The sequence below is a fragment of the Myotis daubentonii genome, chromosome 8 (assembly GCF_963259705.1).
Source record: "Myotis daubentonii chromosome 8, mMyoDau2.1, whole genome shotgun sequence".
Taxonomy (NCBI): Eukaryota; Metazoa; Chordata; class Mammalia; order Chiroptera; family Vespertilionidae; genus Myotis; species Myotis daubentonii.
The window spans coordinates 16,229,863-16,246,084 of record NC_081847.1 but is presented as its reverse complement, the minus strand read 5'-3'; the positions used below and the strand labels follow the sequence as shown (position 1 = coordinate 16,246,084).

General features: G+C 40.5%; 1 protein-coding gene across 2 annotated transcripts in view; it reads left to right on the top strand.

The window, feature by feature from the left end:
- The window catches only part of XRN2 (5'-3' exoribonuclease 2), a 93,459-nt gene that overhangs the window by 68,368 nt on the left and 8,869 nt on the right, over nucleotides 1-16,222 (top strand). For both annotated transcript variants that reach the window (XM_059705404.1, XM_059705403.1), the window contains 3 exons: nucleotides 2,984-3,052; nucleotides 3,148-3,279; nucleotides 5,602-5,729. In XM_059705404.1, coding sequence (XP_059561387.1) covers nucleotides 2,984-3,052; nucleotides 3,148-3,279; nucleotides 5,602-5,729 — 329 coding nt within the window. The remainder of the gene's footprint in view (nucleotides 1-2,983; nucleotides 3,053-3,147; nucleotides 3,280-5,601; nucleotides 5,730-16,222) is intronic.

Here is a 16,222-nt window from a genome sequence, read left to right as displayed (position 1 = left end):
TACCCGCTTACACACATGCTATTATCCCACACTCACAAAGACTTGTGTGGGGGAGATGTGTGCACACACATGCTTTGACTCCAAGCCGGTTGTTGCCTTTTTCACTTTATTCCTTATAAAACTAATTAGACATTTGCTATTTATTAGAAGAAGAGGCAAGCTCAATGCGTTTATACCTCCACTTCCACCATGAGACTATGTAAAAGTTGCTTGGGCTGACAAGTCCTGCTGACACAGAGATAACTGCTTTGAGATACTGTGAAAGTTGCTTGGGCTGACAAGTCCTGCTGACACAGAAATAACTGCTTTGAGATACTTTACTTATAAATCTTGCCTTATTACCAATTTTCTTTTTACTTTGTGTTTGCAAAGCACTAATGAGACCAAATACTTAACTGTTTTCTCTATCACTCTCTTAAACTTTTAACACTGCCTGTTCTGACTTGCCCTGCCTATGCCACCTTGCCCAATAGAAAACATTTGCGATAAAGACAGTTAGTTACTAGTGAAAAGTGAGTTGTAAGAGGAACAGATAGAGTAAATGAAGCCCAGCTGTTCTTGAGCTCATGGCATTTTTATGATAAACAAAACTATTTTTGTGTACTTAAAATATAATTAAATCGTACTGCAAGGAAAGTTTATAACAGATGGGTCCTAATTATTTTTTAATACTTTTTAATTTTTTTTTTTTTAGTTTCAGAGAGAAAAAGGGAGAGAGGGATAGAAACATGAATGATGAGAGAGAACCATTAATCAGCTGCATCCTGCACACCTCCTACTGGGGATTGAGCCACAATCCAGGCATGTGTCCTGACCGGAAATACAACCATGATCTCCTGGTTCACAGGTCAATGCTCAACCACTGACCCACACCGGCCAGGTGGGTCCTAATAATTTTAAGTGCCAGTATTTGAAGAGAAAAAAAATTAGTTATATAAAATGTCAACCAGTGCCCTAGCTGGTTTGGCTCAGTGGATGGAGCGTCGGCCTGTGGACTGAAGGGTCCCAGGTTCGATTCCGGCCAAGGGCACATGCCTGAGTTGGGGGGTTGATCCCCAGCAGGGGGTGTGCAGGAGGCAGCCAATCAATGATTCTTATCACTGATGTTTCTATCTCTCCCTCGCCCTTCCTCTCTGAAATCAATAAAGAAATATATACTTTTAAAAAAATGTCAACCAGTGCTCTAGCTTGTTTGGCTCAGTGGATGGAGCATCAGCCTGCAGACTGAAGGGTCCCACGTTCAATTCCAGTCGTGGGCACATGTCTGGGTTGCAAGCTTAATCCCCAGGTGGGGGGCGTGCAGGAGGCAGCCAATCAGTGATTCTCTCTCATCATTGATGTTTTTATCTCTCCCTCTCCTTTCCTCTCTGAAATCAGTAAAAATATTTTATTGCAGACCAGTAGTTTTATTGCTAGCTTTTTACCCAGTGGCCAGATAAGTTTCTATTGAACGAGTACAAAAAAACGTTTTACATAAATGTTAAAGGAACACTTTAAAATTAAATACCCATTGCATTTTGAAGTTATTTACTACATGTTTTTACAAGCTAATATTTTCTTAAAGTATGATACTTTGTAAAACACTGTATAATTTGAAGCGAGAATTCTTGTGATCAGTCCACAATGTGTTAATTCAATAAATCAGTAAACCAAATGTCAACCAATTGATTAAAACCTTTTAAACTGTAATTTGTAATCATTGGAGGAATTTTGGAAAATATTAAAAAACACAAAGAAAGAAAGGAGATGGTTGATTATGCAGAGAATATCACTGGTGACCCTTTGCTAAATATATGTCTAGTCCCTTGTAAATATATATTTTCCCGTGTCATTATTCTATTAGTAAAATGTTTAAAAATACCAACTAAGTATTTTTAGGAAGAAGCATAGTTTCTATTATTCATGCACTTTAAGTTTTACAGTTTTTTCACCTGATGAATACTGTTATAAGCATCCTTAAGTATAAATCAGACACACATCCAGGATCCCAGAGAGGCATTGCTTTGTCAGAAGGACAACTATTATACTTACCAGCCTTTGAATGGACTCAGAGAGGAAGTTTGACCCAGCTTATTATACTCAAAGTTGGACTGTACAGCCTTATAAAAGTCTTTGCATAATTTTCAAATGTGACTGTTTCATTATAAAACACCCATTAGTAGAACAGAATACAGGGTTCAACTGGAAAGCTTAGTGTCACCCCTTTCCTTGCCACCCCCCTCCCCCCAAATATTTGTGTGTATTTTTTTATTTTACAAACCAGAGGCCCGGTGCATGACATTCGTGCACTGGGGGTGGGGGAGAGGAGCGCAGGGCCTCAGCCTGGCCGCCCTCTGGCAGTGCAGGAGCCCTCAGGGGATGTCCAACTGACACCCCCCCTGGGGAGCGGGCCTAAGCTGGCAGTCGGACATCCTAATACTGCTGTGGAGGTGAGAGAGGCTCCCGCCATCGCCACTGTGCTTGCCAGCTGTGAGCCCTGCTCAGGGCTTCTGGCTGAGCATTGCTCCCCCTGTGGGATCGCACTGACCACCAGGGGGCAGCTCCTGCGTTGAGCGTCTTGCCCCTGGTGGTCAGTGCGCATCATAGTGACCGGTCATTCCCCCGTTTGGTTGATTTGCATATTATCCTTTAATTATATAGGCTGTTTCTATTGATGTTCGTATCTTTTCCTATTGCAACAAGACCTGATTTTCCTTAAAATGCTAGAGGGAGAGTCTTTGCCAGGGACTGAACAAAATGGAAGGTTTTTTTGAGTTGAAGCCATGTCTACTAAAGATCTGTGATCACCCACAGTTAGCTAGAATTTCCCACAGAAAGTTACATGAAGGCTAAGAATTAGCAACAGTTTGGTGAAGATATCTATTGACTAAAATAATTTTTGAAGACATGAATTTTAGTTATTCTGTTTAAACATGAGAAGTATCTCAGTTTATATGGTGGTTAAATCAGGCTAATCACTAAATTGTGTATTGTTCTTTTCTAGTATTAATTTTAAAGACCCACAGTTTGCCGAAGATTACATTTTTAAAGCTGTAATGCTTCCGGGAGCAAGGTAACAACAACGCAGTTATAAAATATAAACTATCTAGATTTGTTTTTTTATGAACATTGTTTATCCCTGTAACTCTTGTATTTTCAAATGGTCAGAAAACCAGCACCGGTACTGAAACCTGGTGACTGGGAAAAATCCAGCAATGGACGGCAGTGGAAGCCCCAGCTTGGCTTTAATCGGGACCGGCGGCCTGTCCACCTGGATCAGGCAGCATTCAGGACTTTGGGGTGAGTGTTAGGCTTCTGTCATTTGTATATTTTGCTTTTTCTGACCCAGCCACAAAGCACTAAGTCAGTATTTATGCCACAGATACTTTATGAGACTATTCAGTACAACTTTTTTGCAGATATTTTAATGACTTTCATCCTTCCCTGTTTTTCTTCTGTTTTTAAATTCACTGCTCTTTCTTTGGTTTATGTATTACTTTATGTGTTGTTTGAGAATTCCACTGTTTTCTCTTTTAAAATTTTGCTATTGTTCTGATAGTTATTTCAAGAGAATAAAACAATCTTTTTGTTTTTAAGAAAGTTTTAGCTGAATTAATGACAGAATCCCTTTAAAGTGTTAAGCAGGACGTGAATACACAAAGCCACCAGTTTCCTAGATTTTTGCTTAACCATTATTTGAACAGCAGTGCCTCATTGTTGTTGAATTTTCATTTCTTTGTCTGTTAGATTCTCTCTTAACATGTCTACTGGTAACGTATTTCCTCTTCTGTGAATTTCTGATTTTTATACTGTGCCCTTATGAGCTATTTAATTCTCTTTTTCCTAGTTACTGAGGGAACTCCATATAGAGAGGGAGACCTTAAAACAATAACAGGTGACAAGATGGGATAAAAAGAGCAACAGGCTGGGGGAAACATTAATGAGCTATTGTTTATGAATTAATGATAATTCATAAATAGATATTTTCAATACATTGGAAAACCTTAAGATTGAAAATACGATTTAGACATTAGGTTACCATCAGCATGTACTTAATACAATGAATAGTAAGGCACAGTGAATGTGGCATAGTAAGTGGTTAAGAGCATGATTTCAGATCCTAAATGTCTGGGCTCAAATGCTTTTTCTACCACTTAATATTTTTTTACAAGTTACTGAACCAGTCTATGCCTTTACCTATATGTGAAATGGGAATAATAATTGTACCTACTTTATAAAGTTGTAGTGAGGATTAAGCTAATGTTTAGCAAATGCTTAGAATAGATCTCAACACTGGAAATGTTAGCTGTTGTGGTTGATTGTTTTAGAAGCCTTTATTCCTAATAATAGAAGAAATGCAAATTTAAAATACTATTTTTTTTAAATAGAGATTTTTATAAATTTCAGAGAGGGAGGGAGGGGGAGCGAGAGATAGAAACATCAATGATGAGAGGGAATCATTCATCGGCTGCTTTTTGTACGTCCCACACGGGGGATTGGGCCTGCAACCCAGGCATGTGCCCTGACCAGGAATTGAGCTATGACCTCCTGGTTCATAGGTTGATGCTCAATCACTGAGCCATGCTGGCTGGGCTAAAATATTCTTAAGATATCTTTTTGCATTATTTCAACTGTTTTCTAAAGCAACATAGTAGTACCTCTAAGTAGAGTACTGAGTTCTGAAGATGCTCTTAACTTAGATACAAGTTTCTAATTTTTGGAATTTATCCTGAGAAAATAATTGTAGAGGAGCATAAAGTTACATGCCTAATTACCTCCAGAGCCTTGTTATCTGTAATGCTAGTACTAAATGAGAGGAATGGTTTAGTAAAATATGAGACATGAACATTGGAAAGTATTCTGTAGATATATATATATATATATATATATATATATATATATACACAGAATATATGTGTTCAGATATATATGTTACAGTTCTGAACACTATGAAAGATATAGGGAAATGTTTGATATATTAAATTGGAAAAGAAAAAAGCATGATATAGAGTAGTGTATACTGTTGGCCCTCTGTATCCACAGGTTTCATATTCATGGATTCAACCAACTTGGGATCAAAAATATTGTGGGGGTTAAGCTTCCAAAATTCCACAAGCAAAACTTTGAATTTGCCCCATGTTAAGTACTACACCTGAGTCCATGTGAATGAAGTGATCATAGGCATATCCTGGTATAGCTTATATGGAAATACAGGTTATGTACAGATATTAGACCATTTTATATAAGGGACTCCTTGGATTTTGGTGTCCCCAAGTGGTCCTAGTCCCAATCCCCCAAGTACGAAGAGACAACTGTACACTGATAGAGCACAATTGAAATACAATGCAAAAAAAGAATAAACTAATTTTTGCTTACAGTAATTAATAAATGTTTAAATGATTATCCATTAAGAATCTTGGTGGGGGAAATGAACATCTGCTGTCACATTAATATCAGCTACTATTTTGAACTTGGTTAATAATCTTTTAAATTTGTGTTATCGTAATTAGATCTTATCTTAAAGAGATGGCAACTAGCGCTTGTTTAATTTGTGTCAGCTGTGATGTGATGGATATCTCTAGATATAATTTTTTTATTCTGGTTGGGTGGGTTCTTTTACAGCCATGTTATGCCAAGAGGCTCAGGAACTGGCATTTACAGCAATGCTGCCCCACCACCTGTAAATTATCAGGGAAACTTATACAGGCCGCTGTTGAGAGGACAAGCCCAGATTCCAAAACTTATGTCAAGTAAGTTTTTACTAGTTGGTTATTTTACATGCTAAATTGAATATTACACAAAGGTTGGTTGCTAAATCTTCATTGCTAAAAAAAAAGATTCATTGTATCCATGCAGAAATAGTGGTCTTAAAAATATACAAAAAACATACAATTTAGAAGGATTATAAGAGAATACTTCATGTAGTCTTAAGATATTTTTACTGTATATAAATAGTTAATTGAATGTATGAGTTGGATTTCTTATTTTCGTGTATAAATCTTCTTTTGAGTGAGCTTATGCAAAAAGATATGTGGATACATTGCTGTTTATTAATACAAGTAGTGAGGCAAATTACATCACATGCAATAGATATGTAATTAACAACCACTTAATTGAAAGAAACCCGTGTCCCTTTCTTGAACAAATTGTATCTCAGAACCACCAAATATGAAGTTAGGCATTGTTTTGGTAGGAATATGCCTTTAATACCGTGGTTCTGAGAACACTTTGGTTTTTTCCTGACCCCTTATAACTTGTTTTGAGGACAGAAGTGGTTCAGAGATGGTAACCATGAAAATAATTACATGGCATTTGGATTGCAGTGGAATAGGGGCAAAATAGTTAAATGTTAGGCTTCATAAATTTTGCATTAATTTTAAATTGTATTCCCATTTAATGTTATTTTTGAGCTCCTTGGCTGTGTGCTGCCTTATCAAGAAAGTCTTAAGTCGTGTGTCGTTTTCAAAACCACTTTCTTCATGAAGCCCTTTCTTCTTCATTCCTGGTTGTCTGCTTGCTACCTAACCAGATATCATCAACCTCTGAGCCACACTGGCCAGGCCTAAGTTGCTTTTATAACTTGGCTGTTGTAAACAGTGTTACAATGAACTTAAGAGTACGTATGTCTATTCAAATTATTTTCATTTTAATCAGATAAATACCCAGAAGTGGAATTGCTGGGTCATACAGTAGCTCTATTTTTAATATTTTGAAGAATCATCATACTGTTTTCCATAGTGACTATTCTAGTTTGCAATCCCACCAACAGTGCACAATGATTCCCTTTTCTCCACATCCTCATCAACACTTGCTATTTGTTGTCTTTTTGATATCTCATTCTGACAGGTGTGAGGTGATATCTCATTGTAGTTTTAATTTTCATTTCCCTGACTATTTGTGATTTGAGCATCTTTAATTTTTTTAATTTAAATTCTTTATTGTTGAAAGTATTACATATGTCTCCTTTTCCCCCCATTGACCTCTCCCTGGCTGCTCCCATTCCCCAGCACATATTTGAGCATCTTTTAATGTGCCTGTTGACCATGTCTATGTCTTCTTTGAAGAAATGTCTATTGTTTGGTTTTTGATGTAAAATTGATGAGTTCTTTATATATTTTGGGTATTAACCCCTTATAGGATAAATCATTTTTTGCAAATTTCATTTCTCATTCAGTAGATCTCCTTTTAGTTTTGTTGATGGTTTCCTTCACTGTGTAAAAGCGTTTTAGTTTGATGTTATCTCATTTGTTTATTTTTGCTTTTGTTGCCTTTGCCTGAGGAGACATCCAAAAAAATATTGCTAAGACTGATGTCAGAAAGTTTACTGCCTTTGTTTTCTTCTAGGAGTTTTATGGTTTCATGTCTTATATTTAAGTCTTTACTCCATTTTGTGTTCATTTTTGTATAAGGTATAAGGAAATGGTCTAGTTTTTTTTTTTTTTTTTGGTTTTTTTTCATCTGTCTGTCCAGTATTTCCACCACCGTTTAAGAGGCTGTCTTTATCTCATTGTATTTTCTTGCCTCTGTTGTCTCATGCTATAGTCTTAATATCTTTTTAATGACTATAGACTTTAAAATCAATTCCTGGTATTAGTAATGTGTACTGTTCCTTTTTTCTTCTTGAATAGTGGTGTGAGGGCCTATTTAACATTGTTGGTTTCGTTTTTTGTGTGTTTTTTTTTTCATTGAACTAACTTTTAGCTTTGTGGGCATTCCCTCCCCCTCCCCCCCCCCCCCCCCGATTGTATGTTGGTTTTCTATTTATTTCTGCTTTTGTCTTCCTTATTCACTTCTAGTTTCTTTGAAATTAAATTGCTATTCTTTTTCTGATTTTTGGAGATGGAAACTTAATGTAATTTATTTGCAGTCTTTCATATCTAATATATATGCACTTGAGTGCTATGAATTTCACTTTAGCTTCATGTCATACATATTCCTTTTATTTTGTGTCATATATTCTTGTCATTCAGTTCATAATATTCCTGATTTCCACTTTCAGAATTATATACACACTAGAGGCCTGGCACATGAAATTTCTGCACAGGTACAGTCCCTAGGCCTGGCCTGCGATCAGGGCCATCTTCCCTGGCGGCCAGCAGCCAGCCCCGCCCCCCACCACCATCCACCCCCTGTTCCCCGTTCGCCATCAGGGTATTGGAGCCTGCCGGCTGTGGGGGAGGGACTGAGATGTTGGCCATTCCCGACTGGCGGGGTGGGGCCCTTAGCCTGGTGCCACCCGTGTCCACCACCACCCACCCCCGGTTCCTCTTTCGCCATCGGGTGATCAGAGCCTTCCAGCCAGGGGGTGAGACCAAGAGGTTAGCCGTTCCCGCCCGCTTGCTGGCCACGTCCCCTGCCATCACCCAGCTCTAGTTCCCCATTTTCCATTCCCCATCGGGCAATTGGAGCCTGCTGCTGGGGGAAGGACTGAGAGGTTGGCCGGCTGGGGGCTGGGGGCAGCTCCTGTGTTGAGCATCTGCACCCTGGTGGTCAGCGCGTGTCATAGCAACCGGTTGTTCCGCCATTCGGTCAATTTGCATATTACCCTTTTATTATATAGGACTCGAGGCCCGGTGCACAAAAATTTGTGCACTTGGGGGGGAGGAGGGGTCCCTCAGCCTGGCCTGTGCCCTCTCGCAGTCTGGGACCCCTCAGGAGATAACGACCTGCTGGCTTAGGCCTGCTCCCGGGTGGCAGAGGGCAGGCCCAATCCCTAGGTGCAGCCCCTGGTCGGGCTCAGAGCAGGGCCGATTGGGGAGTTGGGGCACCACCCCCTGTCATGCACAGAGCAGGGCGGATCGGGAGGTTGCGATGCCACCCTCAGTCACGCTCAGGGTAGGGCCGATTGGGGGGTGGGGCACCGCTCCCTGTCACACTCAAGGCATGGTCAATGGGGAGGTTGCGGCACCACCCTGTCACGCACAGAGCAGGGCCGATCAGGGGGTTGAGGAACTCCCCCCTGTCACAGAGTAGGGCCGATAGGGGAGTTGGGGCACTGCCCCCTGTCACACACACAGCCGGGTGGATCGGGGTTGGTGCCCTGCACCCTGTCATACTCAGGGCAGGGCCGATGGGGAGGTTATGGCTCTACCCCGTCACACACAGAGCAGGGCCCGGGGGAGCGGGGGTTGGGGCGCCCCCCTCTATCACCCACAGAGCAGGGCCGATCAGGGGTTTGGAGCGCCGCCACTGTCACATTCAGGGTAGGGCCGATGGGGAGGTTATGGCTCTACCCTCTCACACACAGAGCAGGGCCCGTGAGGGGGGTGGTTGGGGCCCCGCACCCTGTCACACACAGAGCAGGGCCGATCAGGGGGTTGAGGTGCCGCACCCTGTCACACACACAGCCGCAGGGCGATCAGGGGGTTGGGGTGCCTTCCCCTGTCACGAACAGAGCAGGGCGGATAGGGAGGTTGTGGCCCCGCCCCCTGTCACACACAGAGCCACAGGGCGATCAGGGGTTTTGGGTGCTGCCCCCTGTCACGCTGATCCCGGTGCCGGGAGGCCTCGTGGCTCCGCTGATCCCGGTGCTGGGAGGCATATTACCCTTTTACTATATAGGATAGAGGCCTGGTGCACAGATGGGGGCCGGCTGGTTTGCCCTGAAGGGTGTCCTGGATCAGGGTTGGGGGTCCTGCTTGGGTGCCTGACCAGCCTGGGTGAGGGGCTGATGGCTGTTTGCAGCTGGTCACACACCCTTCAGGGTGGGGGTCCCCACTGGGGTGCCTGGCCAGTCTGGGTGAGGGGCTGAGGGCTGTTTTCAGGCTGGCGGGTGACTGAAGCTCCCAACCGCTCCTTTTTTTATTATTATTATTCTGGGCCAGCTTTAGCTTTGAGGCTTGGCCCCAGCTGCTGAAAGCAGGTATCTGGTTTGTTTGGGTTCTATAATCGAAACACTGTTTCAACTCCAGCTCTGAGATCCCGGCTGGCTGAAAGCAGGTTTCTGGAGTTTCGTTTACCTTCTATATTTGTAACAATGTTTCAAACTGCAAGCAGCGGCAGGCGGGGAACGTTGGAGTCCTCCGTCACTGAAGCAAGCAAGCCTCATGTTCGCTTCCAGCTGCCTGGCTGCCGGCCACCATCTTGGCTGGCAGTTAATTTGCATATTGCCCTGATTAGCCAATGGGAAGGGTAGCGGAGGTACGGCTAATTACCATGTTTCTCTTTTATTGGATAGGATGGGTTATCTAGGAGTATATTGCTTAAATTTTAAACATATATGCTTCTAATAATATTTTTAACGTTTTTTTGTGGGTTTTTTTTTACTTAAATGTAAACTATACAAATAGTATTGCTGGATGAAAAGTTATGTTGAATTTCTGAACTTTTGGTTAATATCACCACATTAATCTCCAGATAAGAGCATACCCATTTATATTTCCTGTAGCAATAGATGACAATTTCTAATATCCTAACTGCCACCAATATCAGGTGTTACCATTTTTTAATAGTTCTTGCTAATTTGATAAGCAAGGAAGAATATCTTCATTTTAAAGCATGATTTTTTTTTAAATTGCTGCTTTGATCACATTTTTACTTATCAGTTTTTCTTTCATAAATCGCATGTTCTTATTAATTTGTGTGCAAGTTTTTCTCTGTATTTGTAGGAGCATTTAAAGTATCATTTTAAGCCGAAACCGGTTTGGCTCAGTGGATAGAGCGTCGGCCTGCGGACTGAAGGGTCCCAGGTTCGATTCCGGTCAAGGGCATGTACCTGGGCTGCGGGCATATCCCCAGTGGGAGATGTGCAGGAGGCGGCTGATCGATGTTTCTCTCTCATGGATGTTTCTAACTCTCTATCTCTCTCCCTTCCTCTCTGTAAAAAATCAATAAAATATATTTTTTAAAAAAAGTATCATTTTAAGCAGAAGAGTGCAGTTAAACCTCCTTTCTAGAACCACAGTTCTATTGGTTATGGAAGATACTTGATGGTGGTTCTGATTAGGGAGAGATAATTAATGAAGGTCAGAAGTTGTCTGTGGCCAAGTGGATTCAGAGTGGAGAAGGAATCTGAAGGGTTGGATAATTGAATGTGATAAGTGAGGGAGAGAGAAGTTTCAAATGACGCTCATGTGTGCACTGTGGATAGCTGAGTGACTAATGAGGCCTTTAACAGAATTTGGAAACCCAGGAGGATGAAGAAATACAAAAAAATATGATGAATCTGATTTTTGTAGAGGTTAAAGTCATCTGCTAGAAGTTAAATTTGTGTCCATTACTTGCTCAAGAGTGAAGATGAGTGGGGAGAAAATTGGGAATTATCTGCATATAAACCAGAAATATAAAAGTTCAAGAAAGATGTCTGGCCAGTGTTGCTCAGTAGTTGAGCATCAACCTATGAACCAGGAGGTCATGGTTCAATTCCCGGTCAAGTCACATGCCCAGGTTGCGGGCTCGATCCTCCTTGTGGGGCATGCAGGAGGCAGCCAATCAGGGATTCTCCCTCATCATTGATCTCTCTCCTGTCCTCTCTGAAATCAATAAAAATATATTTTAAAAAGTAGTTCAAGAAAGATTTAGATAGAGCAATGAATTTTAATTGTCCTCGTTTATAAGAGAACCTAGAAAAACTTGGGGTTTTGAGATTGAACTTTCTAGAAGGTAAGGATGTAATACATAACACAGATTATTCCCTGATAACCTTTGTAGGAGATGTGTTGGATAAATAATTGGCCTAATCTGGAATGGTCATTGCTGGATAGTAAATGGTCACAGTTGAATGGTATGCCCAGAAAAATGACTGCTTTCAAGAAAGGAAATTCCATGTTCTGTGACTTCCCCTCCTTCTCCCCCCATACTCTTTATACATAGTTCAGCATATGATTTGACTTTTGTTTTCTTTACTGTCTTTAAGACTTTTCTGGCATATTTTTTCATGGTCTATTGTGACCTCTAGATTTCATATTTATGCAGACAGAACTATCTGTCCTTCAGTCCATCTATCTCTTCATCCATACCTCTCTGTCATTATCTTATTTTAATTTTTATCTGATCCCTTATATTTATGATTTGTTGAATACTCAATCTTCTAGGGTAGTGTTACCATTTTAAAAAGAGCAGTGATTTCAAATATTTTAACCAAGATCTTTTTTTTTTCTCCCTATGAATCCCTGTTTGTCAAGGTGCTTACTACCAAAGTGTAGTTAAACATGTGTTAAGTATACTTATTTTCCCTTCCTGTCTTCATTAGATATTTATATATATAAAAGCCTAATATGCAAAATGTCCCCTCGGTAGTTCAACTGACTGGGAGTTCAATCACTCGCAATGATGTGCGCTGACCACCAGGGACAGCGTGGAACAAAGGACGTCCACAGCTGGCAGCCAGGGAAGGGAGGCCCTGGCTGGCAGCTCATAGGGACCCTACCTGTGCACAAATTTTGTGCACTGGGCCTCTAGTGTGTAATAATGTTAATTTTAAACTTTCAAAACGTTGAAAATTTTAAAATCCCTAATTCTGTCTTCTTGAAAACCCCTAAGCCTCTGAGCCTCCTGATTGAGGAGGTGGTTCTTCTTTGGTCCTTCTGAAATAAAATAACATGAAGAAGCATCTCAGCCAGCAAGTGGGTGTGAAACTTGGAGTAGCATAGTGTAGTGGGAGTGTTTAAGAGAACTTATCCTGTAGCTTTCACTCTGTCTCTTAATAGCCTGTGATCTTAAGCAGGTTTTTGTCTGTAATCCTGTTTCCTCATTTCTTTTTCTTTTTTTTTTTTTTAATATATTTTATTGATTTTTTTACAGAGAGGAAGGGAGAGGGATAGAGAGTTAGAAACATTGATGAGAGAGAAACATCCATCAGCTGCCTCCTGCATACTCTCTACTGGGGATGTTCCCGCATCCAAGGTACATGCCTCATTTCTTAAATGATGCAGAAAATACCCATCTCACAGAATATTCACAATAACTGTGTTTACATTATTAAGCACTTGAAGCAGTACCTGGTATATAATAAGTACTATGAAAATATTAAGTCTGATTTCTTTTTATATAATTTTGAACTTTAAAATTTGGTCAGAAAGAATTTTAGTGAAATTAACATTTAAACCATTTTATCAGTCTTGTAAAATGTTTTTAGTATAGCTGTCTTTTAAATATATATATTTTTATTGATTTCAGAGAGGAAGGGAGGAGAGAGAGATTAGAAACATCAATGATTAGAGAGTCATTGATTGGCTGCCTCCTACAGGCTCCCTATTGGAGATCAAGCCCCACCATCCGGTCATGTGCCCTGACTGGGAATTGAACCATGACCTCCTGGTTCATAGGTTGACTCTCAACCCCTGAGCCAAGCAAGCTGGTCGTATTTTCTTTAATTACACACAAGAAGGGCCATTTGGTCGTACTGCCAACTCTGTCAAGTGTTTGCTGGAGGTGTTTTTTACTATTGGTCTTTGATTGGTGTTTGATGTGTAGTTTTTGGCTGATGAGTAATTGTCCGGTTTTTGATCATTTCTTGGAGTGAAGTGCAACCCTGAGCACTCAATAAGTATGAATAGAGCATTTTTGTTTCTACAACCCGAAGAACCTAATATATCACTTCTCTTAATTTCAGACTGTAAACTTGTCAATTAGCCCCATTTGAAATGTGATTTTTGATTAGGGCAATCAGTAAATATGGAATTTTTCTGCGATTGCCATGCTGATTAGGTAAATTGCCACTTGAGTTATTGACAAAGTCTTGGTTTGTGTGGTCTTAGAAGCTCTAGAAAAGGGATACGTTTTTGAAGACCAAAGGAAAAATTAACTGTCATTTTTCTTCTATCGCCTATACATTTCTGAAGTGCAATTCACTATCTCAGAATTTTTTTCTCTCCCTCTCAAATGGATCTTTCTCATAGAGCTATGCAAATGAATGATAGTAATTTTTTTACCTTGTACTTACTACTTACGGACTAGGAAATGTTTCTTCTTCATAAATACTTAAGGGTTGTATATGTTTTGCTCAGGACCACATGAGGAGATTTGTTTAAAGGTAGCCTTGAAGTTTGTCTTTGATTCTTTTTAATTTTTTGGACTGGAAGCAAGAGATGTTTTAATAATTCTGTGACACAGTTTTTAAAGTCTTGTAAAATATATTTAGGTTTTAATAAAGAACTATATTTCTTGCATGTACTGAATCTATTTATATGAAAAACAAAATTGTTCTGGAAGTGAGAAATAATAAAAGCAAAATAGAGGGGGAAGTACCTGGCATACCTGGTAGAAGTGATGGACTGAGAATTTGTGCCATATTTCTGGGCACTTATAGGTGTACTAGAGGCCTGGTGCATGAATTGCACGGGTGGGGTCCCCTTGGCCTGGCCAGCAAATGAGGCCTATTGGAGGGCTGGCTGGTGGGGGGGGGGGGGGGGAGGGAAGGGGGGACGCGAGGAGGTTGGCCGGCAAGGGGCCATGGGAGGTTAGCTGGGGGGATTGGGGGGAGGGCCACAGTAGATTGGCTAGCTGGGAGGGAGGGGCCGCAGGAGGTTGGCTGTGGGAGCTCACTGACCACCAGGAGGCAGTTCCTGCATTGAGCGTCTGTCCCCTGGTGGTCAGTATGCGTCACAGTGACTGGTCAACCAGTTGTTCGGTCGTAACGGTCATTTAAGGCTTTTATATAGATAGATAGGTAAACTATTGAAAGGCTTCTTCTTTTACCCGGTTGGCATGGCTCAGCGGTTGAGCATCGACCTATGAACCAGGAGTTCATGGTTCAATTCCCGGTCAAGGCACATGCCCAGGTTGTGGGCTCAATCCTCCTTGTGGGGTATGCAGGAGGCAGCCAATCAGGGATTCTCTCTCATCATTGATCTCTCTCCTGTCCTCTCTGAAATCAATAAAAATATTTTTTTTTAAAAAAAAAAAGGTTTCCCCTTTCAAAAAAAAAAAGCATTTATACTTAATGAACTTTATATTCCACTTCCGCTTATAAATATTGGCGTGCTTAACCTAACATGTAGCATATTTGAATCTAATGACTATGTCTTTCTGATGGTGGTAACATTCCCTCTACTTCTACTGTTCCTAGGAAAAAATATACAAGCTTTTTTTAATCTTCATTCAGTTTTAAATTTTTGTGATTGAGATCCTGTATGGGAGTTTCTGTAAGTACCATAGAGATTATGTTAATCACCTCAATTTAACCACTCAACAATACCAGAATGGTATTCTTTAGCAATACCATTTATAAAGAAACACCCTGGAACCAGAGTCAAGGAATTAAGTCTTAATGGTAAAGGGGGCATGTTTTCACACTAACCACAGTGATTCTGGCACATGTGAAGTACAGCATTAGACGGGAATCTGAATGAAATTCACTGTACTTCTTGACTTTTGTTATTTCAGCTAATTTTATATATGTAACACACTAAAAATACTTCCTAATTTTCACTAACCTAATTTTTGTACAATTTTGAATAGACCAAAGGACTTCAAGTTTAACAAAGTAATTATCAGAAAAAATAGCCCAAATGTTGATTTTATTTTCAATAAATTGCTTTCTCATACATAGTTAACTCATTGAAAAGTGTATAATGTGTTAAGGTAAATATGTTTTGAGTTTTTCCTTAGAAATAAACCACATAGATAATGGTTGTCTTCTAGGTTTTACCTTCTCTAATTATGATTTACTCATAGTGTACAGTCTGTAGTAGTGACTTGGAAGTTATTCTGGACCTAGACTAGTGATCCTTCTTGCCCTGTTTTGTGTGGGTTCTGTGGTGATTAACTTCCTGAGTTCCCATTCAGGTTTTGAATATAAAGTGACCACTGTGAAACCTCCTCAGCATTGCTTCTCAGTTTGACTGCTACTAGTTTGGTTTTTAAGACATTCAAAAGGGACTTAATTCAAATTAACTGGAGATGCCACCTCTCTTTCAGTTAGAATAGGATTCTTCTTGGAAATAATGATGATGTAGGCTTTTCCGTTCCTTTCCAAGAGAGACATATGGTGGGTTTGGCTCCGTGGACCTAGGGCCAGCAGGTTATGGAGCTGCAGATGCTGCTTGTCACGGCTGCTCCCCCAGGTGTAGCTTGTCCATTTAGGACACTTGTTTCAGGCTAGCATTGTCAGGGAGCTGAGGTAGGAGGAAGCCCGGGGCAGAAATAGCCAGTTGTCTCACACTGGAATTACTGTGAGCAGCCAGGTACTTTACTTCGTTCCATATTCTCCTTTGCAGGGGCTTTTTAAAACACAATTTCACTTTTCTTTCTTTCTGTTTTTGTTTTAAGTAAACCCAGATTGCATTTGGGGTGGCGGTTCTAA